Source organism: Vombatus ursinus, unplaced genomic scaffold (genome assembly GCF_900497805.2).
Source record: "Vombatus ursinus unplaced genomic scaffold, bare-nosed wombat genome assembly UNPS02005459.1, whole genome shotgun sequence".
Taxonomy (NCBI): Eukaryota; Metazoa; Chordata; class Mammalia; order Diprotodontia; family Vombatidae; genus Vombatus; species Vombatus ursinus.
Window position 1 is genome coordinate 6,346,224 of NW_020945237.1, and position 10,689 is coordinate 6,356,912.

At 36.6% G+C, this 10,689-nt stretch overlaps 1 protein-coding gene across 2 annotated transcripts in view; it reads left to right on the forward strand.

Annotated features, from left to right (window-relative positions):
* ABCB1 (ATP binding cassette subfamily B member 1) overlaps positions 1-6,460 on the forward strand; it is an 81,593-nt gene extending 75,133 nt beyond the window's left edge. For both annotated transcript variants that reach the window (XM_027847906.1, XM_027847907.1), the window contains exons 27-28: positions 3,609-3,755; positions 5,406-6,460. In XM_027847906.1, coding sequence (XP_027703707.1) covers positions 3,609-3,755; positions 5,406-5,612 — 354 coding nt within the window. In that variant the 3' untranslated portion in view covers positions 5,613-6,460. The remainder of the gene's footprint in view (positions 1-3,608; positions 3,756-5,405) is intronic.
* Positions 6,461-10,689: the final 4,229 nt, after the last annotated feature.

Below are 10,689 nucleotides of genomic sequence, written 5' to 3' on the forward strand. Positions count from 1 at the left end.
CCTGAGGGGGAGGTGCCATTATTATACCTATTTTAAGATGAGGACACTGAGGCAGACAGGGCCATGTGCCCAAAGTCACACAACTAGCAAATGTTTGAGGTGTATTTGAACTCAACCCTTCTTGACTCTGTGTCCGTTGTTCTTTCTACTATACCGTCGATGTTAGGGGAGTATTCAATAATTCAAAGTGGTGAGAAAAATTGCCTTTGTTTTTTACCATTCTAAAGTGTTACTCTGTTTGAATTAAGAAAAATACATTATTGTATGTGTCACATTGTTAATTTCAAGGAGAAAAGCTAAAACTCACCATTGGAATAGCTAAAAATTCTGGTTTATCTCTGTGTGGATATAGCCTTAACTTCTGCTTTTGAATATGTGTTGGTACTATAATCTTGTAATCTTGGACTTAGCCACTGATTAGTGATTATAGTGATTATACACCTTTGATTCAGATTCTAGATTAGCTGTTCTCTTCTATTCATCTATTTTTTCAGCAACAAATTATTTTGATAATGACCTACTTTATAATATAATTTGAAATAAACCTAGCAATGCATGTCTCCTTTCCTCATTTCTCCCCCATAATTTCCCTCCAATAGTCTTGTCTACTTATTCTTTCTTTTTTTAAAATTTTATTTATTTTATTTTTAATTTATGAAATAAAATAAACATTTCCATAACATAGAATAGAAAAGGAGGATTATATGTACAACTGCAAATCTATTATGTATAACTTGCTATTCCTTTTAAGTTTATAATAAAGTTATCTTGAAAATTTCTTTTTTTTTCCTTTTTTTCTTACTTCTCCTCCCCCAGAGATGGCTACCATTAGACAGAAATATGTGTACGTGTGTGTGTGTGTATATATATGTATATTATATATATATATATGTAAACTCATTCTAAATATACTTTTATTTATCAGTTCTTTCTCTGGATACACATAGTGTCTTCCTTCATAGGTCCTTTGTAGTTAATTTGGGTATTTATAACAGTAAATCACTCAGAGTTGTACTTAAAGCAATATCACTGTTACTGTATACAGTGTTTTCTTGGTTTTGCTCATTTTGCTCTCTATGAAGTTCTCCTATGGTATGCTATTAATATTGCATCAAATTATAAGTTAATTTGGGTTATATCAACATTTTACTATACTGTCTCAGTCCAGTATGGGATATTTCTTTAATTATTTAATTCATTATTTCTGTTAAAATTGTTTTTATAGTTATCTCCTATAGTTCCTATGATATGCTTAAGTACTCAATATATTTCATTAGTAATTATAAGTTGTATTTATCTTTCTATTAATCCTGGTTTCTTTTGGTAATATATAGTATGATAGTGATGGGGGAGGGTGTTATATTTTACATCCTGGTATCTTTCAAAAGTCTTGATTAACTTCCTTGTTGAATCTCTAGAGATTTTCTAATTATACCATTCTATCTTTACCAAATAGAGATAACTTCTTTGATAATGCTTATTCTTTTCATTTCTTTTTTTCTTGCCTTATAGCTATAGCTAACATTCTTAAAACTATGTAGGATAATAATGGTGTCAGTGAACACTTTCTGTCTTTTTGGTGCATATGTTTCTAATTTTCCATTGCATATGATACTAGCTAGGTCTTTATTTCAGATAGAGGGAGGATATCCATTATTCTAGTCCTTGTAGATGCAGGCTTCCTTTTGTTTTAGAGTAGATCTATAATTGTGTTTGGTGCCTGGTACAGAAGAGGTGCTCAGTAAGTATTCATTGACTGACTGAGCAGTATAAGGAACTCTTAGTGAGGAAGTTCCCTCTTCTCATATCTATCAACAGCTCTCCCACAGTTCAGTTTTAAAGCATTGCCTCTAAGGCACTGGGAAGGTGACTTGCCTACAAGAGTCACATAATCCAGTATATTTAAGAGGCAGTTCTTGAACCTTTCTTTCTCTGACTCTGAGGCAAGCTTTTCATCAGTGGATTTCATCCTACCACCTCTCTACAAAGTGGCAAAGACAAAAGCAAGGATCAGTATAAAACAAAAATATTCCTAATAAAGTTACCACTTAAAAATGAGCCCCGTTCCAACATCCCTTCCTGATTAACACCATGATCCATTCTGCCATTATTTTTGGTTATTTCTTGCTGGTTGTTAGTCTGTGGGAAAACGTTGATGAAACTCTCAAATATTTCTGTTTCAATGACCCTCTCAGTAATTTCTTTTTCAGTCATGTCTGATTCTTTATGACCCCATTTGGGGTCAGTTGAGATACTGGAGTAGTTTGCCATTTCCATCTCCAGCTCATTTTACAGATGATGAAACTGAGGCAAACAGGGTGAAGTGATTTGCCCAGGGTCACACAGCTAGTTAGTGTCTGAGGCCAGATTTGAACTCGGGAAGCTGAGTCTTCCTGACTCCAAGCCCAGCACTCTATCCACTGTGCCACCTCGCCACTGAACCCTCTCTATAATTGTGCTTTTAAGGTGTAACCTAAAGTGAATATCTGTTCACACATGCTTTGCTCATTGTAAGAGTAGAAACTTGCAATTTAATGTATTTTATTAAGTAAGATGAAATGAAGTTTCCTAAGTTTTAGTTTTTCGTGACTTAGTCTCAGTAAAACCCTTTGTTCACTATTTACTCAAAAATCTTGGTCCAGGTTTTAAATAGATTCACTTTAATTGACCTTTTTCTGGTAGCAGTCATCCTTAGAAAAGGCAGATTTCCTGTAAATACAGAAGGTATTTTTAATTACATTAAGAAAAAAATCTTTCTATTCCTATAAATACTGTTTCCAATATAAATGTACACTTATATTCTTATTAAAATATATCAAACGGGGGCAGCTAGGTGGCACAGTGGATAGATCACCCGCCCTGGTCTCAGGAGAACCTGAGTTCAAATCTGCTTCAGACACAAAACCCTCACTAGCTGTGTGACCCTGGGCAAGTCACTTAACCCCATTGCCTAGTCAAAAAAGCAAACAAACAAAAAATAAAGTATATCAAATGATACAGTCATGTGACTTAAGAGTTTTTCTTATTGATAGGATTACTAATAGAACAGCACAATCCTTGAATTCATAGTATAAATAGATGAAGTGATCATTGATCACAATGAATGTATTTTAAAGTCAAAACCTCTTTTTAAACCAGAAACAACAATACCACCTAACAGCATTTGTTTGAGGATCAAATAAATAGTGTGTAAAACATTTTATAAATTTTAAAGCACTATATTAAAGTGAGCTATTGTTGAAACTTTCAGTTTTATTGGCATAGACCAGGGCACTTTAATCTCTTGCTTCATTTTGCTCAGTTCCTTTTTTCAGTTTTGATTTTTTTGTTCTCCATTTTGCTGATTAAATTTGTGAGTTGTCCATTTTATCGATCTTTTCAAAAAGATTTTTGTATAGCAGTGCAGTTATACTTTTGTTCTGTCTTGTTGATTTCTGTTATTTTAACAGTTTCCTTCTTACTTGCTTTTGGCATAATGATTTGTTCATTTTAATTTACCTTCAAGAAGCAAAGTCTCTTTTACTGCAAACTCATTGTCAAGATAATAACTTTCATTTTTACTAGCATCTATATTTTTTCACATTAACCAAATTTTTCTTGAAACACAGAAATATGAAACCAGGGTGGGAGACAAAGGGACTCAGCTCTCCGGGGGTCAGAAACAGCGCATTGCTATTGCTCGAGCCCTCATCAGAAACCCTCAGATCCTGCTGTTGGATGAAGCCACTTCAGCCCTGGATACAGAAAGTGAAAAGGTCTGGGCTTATTGTATTCCAGCTTTGAAAGAGCTCACTTTCTTTTACTAGGAATACTTAGTATATTCACAATCATAGAGGTTGGAATGGTAGCATAAAGGAAACAGAAAGGAGCATGCATTTATTAAAGACCTACTAAATGCCAAGAATCATGCTAGGCATTTTGCTCTTTTCATCCTAACAATAATACTGGGAGTTAGGTGCTATTCCTAACCCCATTTTACAATTGAAGGAACTAAGGTTGACAAGAGGGCTAAGTGACTTTCTCATGACCACCCAGTAAGTGTCTGGATTTGAACTCAGGTTTTCCTGACTCCAGACCCACTGCATCTCTTAGCTGCTTATAAAAGTTTGGTCTTGGAATCAGAAAGACTTCCTGCCTACAGCACATACTGTGCCTACAATAACCCTTTGCCAGTTACTTAAGGACTCAGTGCCCCATCCAACCCCTCTAAGACTATACAAGTGGGTGTTCCCGTTAGCGGGAATTATTAATCTCTCTGAAGTGGTCGTGTTATTCAAATTTGAAGGACATATTTCCACCGGGCTAGAACCTATGACCCTATTCCTATATAATCATGATTTTGAATAGTGTGAATTTGAATATATGTGACCACTTTGGGAAGATTCCTTATCCCAACTAGTGGGGACCTAGATATGAGTTACAGATGTGTTCCTGTTCTGCATTGATGAGGGAAGTGTTTACACCTGTGCCAGGAGTTCCCTCCACTGGTGGTATCAAAGGAATCTTCATGCCATTTAAAATGATCATTCAGTGGAACCAGGAAAATCAGAGGTTGAGAATCCACAGTACTGGTAACTAAATCCTTTTCTCCTTATGCAGCACACCTAATACCATTGCTTTAAGAATTGCCTGATTTCTTCATGTCCTGTTTTCAATTGTCATAGTCCACACAGGACCTAAAACTGAATACAGAGAGAGTGAGACAGTCACAAAACCTGACTTCTGTCTATTTAGGACTTAGAATAGAACAATCACTTTTGTTGTTTGCTGTTGTTTTGTTATTGTTTTGTGTGGGAGGGAAATCAAGTATCCACAAATCTCTTGAGCTGTGTCCGGAGATTTGCAAATAGCAAAGGATTATTCCAGTCTTTTCAGAGAAGACTAGCTAAGTTAGGCCAAAAGGCTTCCAAGGGCCTTGGTTTATATATATGCTAACACAACATGGTAGCACATGCAAAAAACAGATATTCTAGTAAATGTTTTTAATAGTGAGATGGGCTTAGTAAGAGTGAGAGACAAGTATTAATATGTGTGCTATGATTGCATATATATAACCTATATCAAATTGCTTATCGTCTCAGGGAGGGGAAAGAGGACAGAGGGAGGGTGAGGATTTGGAATTCAAAATTGAAAAAAAAATGTTAATTCTTTTGACATGCAATTGGGAAAAATAAAATATTCTTTAAAAACAAACAAACAAAAAAGGTATGCTAGTTGTAAAATGATCTCTTTGCCCACCCAGTTCTTAGCTTTGCAAAACCTGCCTTCTATCTCACTGACATAAAACCATGAGCAAAACACATTTTTTAGGGAAATGAAATGGAAAGAATATTGAAAGAGAAGGAATTTAAAAGTTAGTATTGATTTTTCTCTTACAAATAACCATGTGTGTAATTACTTCATAGGTTGTCCAAGAAGCCCTGGACAAGGCGAGAGAAGGTCGTACCTGTATTGTGATTGCTCACCGCCTCTCCACCATCCAGAATGCCGACCTCATTGTCGTATTCCAGAATGGCCAGGTCAAAGAACGAGGGACACACCAACAGCTGCTAGCCCAGAAAGGCATCTACTTTTCACTGGTCAGCGTTCAGAGTGGGGCAAAGCGCATGTGAACTCCTTTCACTCCATGCATTTCATAAGTTAAATATTTCCTATATTTGTGTTTTAAAATGGAATCATAGCCATAAACTTCTGCCATAAGTGCCAGAAAGCAAGTCCTGTAGGCTGTCTTATCTCCTGCTGCAACTGGATCTCTGGATATTCAATGTCTCCAGAAGAGAAGAAACAGCACTTAAGGAAGATAAACCAATGTCTCATGCATTATGAAACTTAGGGGAGTATTGAGGCTAGCTAGTTTTTTTTTAATAACTGTCTAAGCAATTTTATTTTTATTTCTAGTCTCCTTCAGAAAGTAACTGACTTTCCTTGCTTAAAAAAAAAAGATGCTGTGACCAAAGGGTGGGAACTCCTGAAATAACTGTTTTATAAAATATAAGAGCCTATAATAAAAACAGAACATTTCTTGTACTAGTATAACATTGTTCAAACCTAAACCGAGTATACCACTTCCCAATCAAAATACTCTAGACTGCGAAGTAGTTGGTTCAAAATAAGAGAACCCTACTCTGCCTTTTTCCTCTTAATGAGTCCTATGGAGCTGCACAACCTTGTTCACTTTTGTACTTAATCCTGTCATTTGTTACTTTTCAACTTCTGTTATTATGGCCAAGTAAGTGACAATAGGAAACAAAGCAAGATTAATTCATTTGTTTGGGGCCAGGAGAGAAATGCTGAATCATGGGATTGAATCTTCCTTTGGTGTATTGTTAATATTTTGCACTGTTGTTGCAATGTGTTGTTAAAGAACTCTATTATTTTTGCACTTTGAAAAATATAAAACTGCGTTATTGATTTCATTTCAATACTTACTTCCCTTCCGTAGAATTAATTTCCTGCAATGTCAACCCAAATCCACTATGTAGAAAAGTTCAGATTCTTTGAATTCAGATGTGTTAGATTACAAGATCCCCTCTCTCAAATTATGGTATTGTTAACCAGAAATCAGAGGGTAACAATATGCAGGAAAAAAATAGTTAATCTAGGACCTTCTTTTAATTAATGTTCCCTCAAGCATAATGTGATTCCCAGGTTCTATTGAGAACAACCCTGACCCAAATGAAAACTCTTCTTCTGTGATGCTGGTAAGCCTCAAGATTATTAATTATGCTATCCACCAGGGAGTGCTAGTAATATTTTGAAATGTGACCAATTAATGACTAAAGACTTCTGTATATGAGAATAATTTTAAGGGGAAAAAATACAGCATTAAGATAATGGTCTACCGAAATTCTTTCACACAAACATGGGTGTTTGTATGACAACAGAGGGTGCCACGTGAAATATTTTAAGAGGTGTTGATAAAACATCATAGGTGTTGTCTGTGCCATGACTACCGCATGTCAACCATTCTAGCAATAGTAAGACCAAGATGACAGTGACATAGATCAGTTTTGTGAAAGCATGGCAAAACCCAGGAACAGTAGATGGGAGGGAGACACCGTGGTTTCCTCACATCCTGTCCCTCCCCCTTGTGGGTGAACTTACAGGGTTGGACCAGATGGTCTTTCATACTTAAGAGGGTTGATGCCCCAAGGGTCAGGGAGCCAAAGACGGGAGATATCTATTTTTAACATCTATATCTCTTGGGTAATCCTCTTAAATAATGAGTCATCAGCACTGGTTCACTTAACTGTTTTGTTGGTAACTGGTAACTTGACTGCTTAGTCTATCTATATTGAATACCTATTGTGTTTATAACTAGCTTCTCAGCATTGTGGTAGGCTCTGTGGTAGATAGGAAAAAAGTATGAGAGCTGGTCCTTCCCAAGACACAATCTAGTTGAAAAGACAATTAATATGTATAAAATAGCCCTGAACATAGAAGAAATTCTTAAATAGACACTGCTATCAAGTCCTAAATGTGTAACATATAAAGATTTTGTAGGAAAAGCACTTAATTTGCAGTCTGAAGACCTGAGTTCATATCACAGCTCATACTATTTATTAGCTACATGACCTCTGAGTCTCAGGTTTCTCACCTGTAAAATGAAATGTTTGAGGAAAAAATTCTCTAAGATTACTTGGAGCTCTGTAAGGAAATATAAATATTTAAAATATGAATAATGGCTATCCATGTTGAAAGGAATTGTAGAGGAAGGGACCAATATAAAAAGGAGACAGGACCGAGGGACTGGATATGAATGAGAAAAGAAAATAAGTCAAAGATGATTTTGAAATTTTGAGAATGATGTGTCTGACAGTGAAGCTGGGAGGGAAGCTAGCTTTGAAGGATGATAAGCTTAGTTTGATAGAGCAAGCAAGATATGCAAGTGGAAACTGAATTGAACATTTACAGATAAGAGACTGAAGTTCTGGGTACCCACTAGGTAAGGAAATCATTGCTACAAAGTGTAGTTGTAAAGTCTATTTATTTCTCACTCTAGGTTTTCCTCTTGCCTACTTCTTGCAAAGTCAAAATTTCCTATTTCTGCCCAGCTTCTAATCCGAGTCTACCTGCCTACCTTTCTAAATAGTCTTAGACCTTCAAGAAAAGAGGCTCCTTTTTTGGTCTCCTGGGGATAACGCCCATTTAAAAGAATGTGTATTACTCCTTTCTGCCAACCAAGCTAGAGATGTTTCTGTGATTCCTACTCAAGTCCAGTAGTTTTATGGATTTCTTGGCATATTCTTTCATCCTCTCTGGTTGCTTACATTTCTCCCTTCCCTAGATGCCTAGATGCCAAGCTTGGATTCCATTTTGCATCTTCCAAGTAATCTGAAGCTTTCACAAATTAGTATTTATACAATCCTGTCTTTTATATAGGCTCTATCTAAAATGACTCATTTCCAGTTTACATATATGTGGGTAATGGGAGTGCATTCATAATCTAAATTAACCTCAACTAGTCTTCCCTTGGTGACTACACATGGAGCACTGTTTAAAACACCACACAGAACACACGGGGGGGGGGGGGGGGGAAGTAAGGAGAAGAAATCTACTAGTAGCTTTACTTTTTTTTTTCTCTGTAGAAGCTTTTATCTTTTCTAGGCAAATGCTACTGGATATCAGAGGAGAGAAGATCTTTTAGACCAAGAGAACCAATTTTTTAAATTAATTTATTTTGATTTATCAACAATCACTTTCATAAGCTTTTGAGTTTTAAATTTTTCTCCCCTTCCCTCCCCACCTCCCTCCCCAAGATGCCGTGCAATCTGATATAGGCTATACATATACATTCCTATTAAACGTTTTTTCACATTAGTCATGTTGTAAGGAAGAATTAGAACCAATAGGAGGAACCACCAGAAAGAGGAAACAAAACACAGCAGAAGAAAAAAGATAGCCAATAGTATGCTTTGATCTGCATTCAGACTCCATAATTCTTTCTTTGGATGTGGATAGCATTTTCCATCATGAGGCTTTTGGAGATGTCTTAGATCCTTGTATTGCTGAGAAGGGTTAAGTCTATCAGTATTAATCGTCTCACAACGTGGCTGTTACTGTGTACAACGTTCTCCTGATTCTGCTAACTTCACTCAGCATCAGACCATACAAGTCTTTCCAGGTTTTTCTGAAGTCAGCCTGCTCATCATTTCTTATAGGGCAATGATATTCCATTACATTCACATATCACAACTTGTTCAGGCATTCTCCAATTGATAGGCATCCTCTCAATTTCCAATTCTTTGTCACCACAAAAAGAGCTATAATAAATATCTTTGTACATGTGGGTCCCATTTGTATGATCTCTTTGGGATACAGCCCTAGTAGGAGCTTTTCTTTCACAGTATAAATTATGTTCAGTCTTTTAAAAGAAATCTAGGTAGAACATTATTTAATTTTGCCTAAAAGAAATTATTTTCTTTAATTAATAATTAAAACCAGATGTCCAAATTTATTTGGAGATGGAAAAAACCATTTCTTCCATTTATAGCCCTTTGCCCCAATTTTGCTGCCAAGTACTAGAAGTCCAGGTATTCCCTTTGAACATTTAACACTGAGGTCAACAAACTCTGCCCTTTGAGCATAGAAACCTCAGCATTGCAGAGCAAGAGAACGGAAATTAAAGCAGATGAGTTTTACTTTTCATTTTTTGCTGATGTAAAGGACTCTCTTATCCTAAGGCACGTTTGAAGAGATACCGCGCTGGCCACAGAACAAAGTATGTTTGTGATCTGATTAAAAAGTGACTGACAGGCAAATATTGGGAGAATGTCAAGTCCAAAAATGACAGAGTAATTAATCACATTTTCTATTTCATTTGCAAAGTTTTTATTATTCTTATAATGATGATTCCTTTCAATGTAATGTGTCATTCAATTCAGCAGCCATTTAATTGATTATTTAATCAATTAAATCTGTTTGCAAGGTGAGGTGCCTAGAGTGCTAGAAATCAGAAAAACTTAGATTCAAACCCTGCCTCTGGCACCTGCTAACTGTAACCCGAGGCTCATCACTTAACCCCATAGCACCCCAAGCCATTCACTAAACTAAAGTGCAGAAGTGTTTCAAGTCTTTCCTGGTAGGGAGAATCCTCTAGTTCCCTTACCCCAGTGAAATCACAAATACAAAGAAGGGGTGGTGGAATTGTGCAATATACTGTGCTGGGGGCTTACAAGCAAAAAAATGGGCAGAATATGTGGCAGAGAGGGAAAAGGGTTGGTCTGAAGTCAGTGGAAGTTTGAACCCCAGCTCTACTGCTGTGTGACCTTGAGCAAATCACTTGACTTCTCTGAGCATCCGTTTTCTCATCTGCAAAAGGAGGGGCTTGGAGTAGCTGATCTCTGAGTTTCCTTCCAATTGCTGATGTATTATCTCTAATCCTGGAATTTACATGCTCCTTGAAGATACAACCTGTAAAGCAGGTGAGTGATTTGAGGAGGAAGAAATCACTCTCTAGAAGGACCAGCAAAAACTTCCCATAGAAGGCAGCTCCTGAGCTGGTCTTTTTAGGAAACTAAGAGACTTAGGTGAGGAAGGAACATAACCCCCATGCAAAGGCATAAAGAAGCAGGAGATGGAATACCAAGTAAAAAACAGGCAACAGGGTCCTTAATTTCGAAAGGCCGAAGTCATCCACTGTAACCCAGGCCAGCACTAGTTGTCCTGACTTTTGTCTTGCCACTGGAC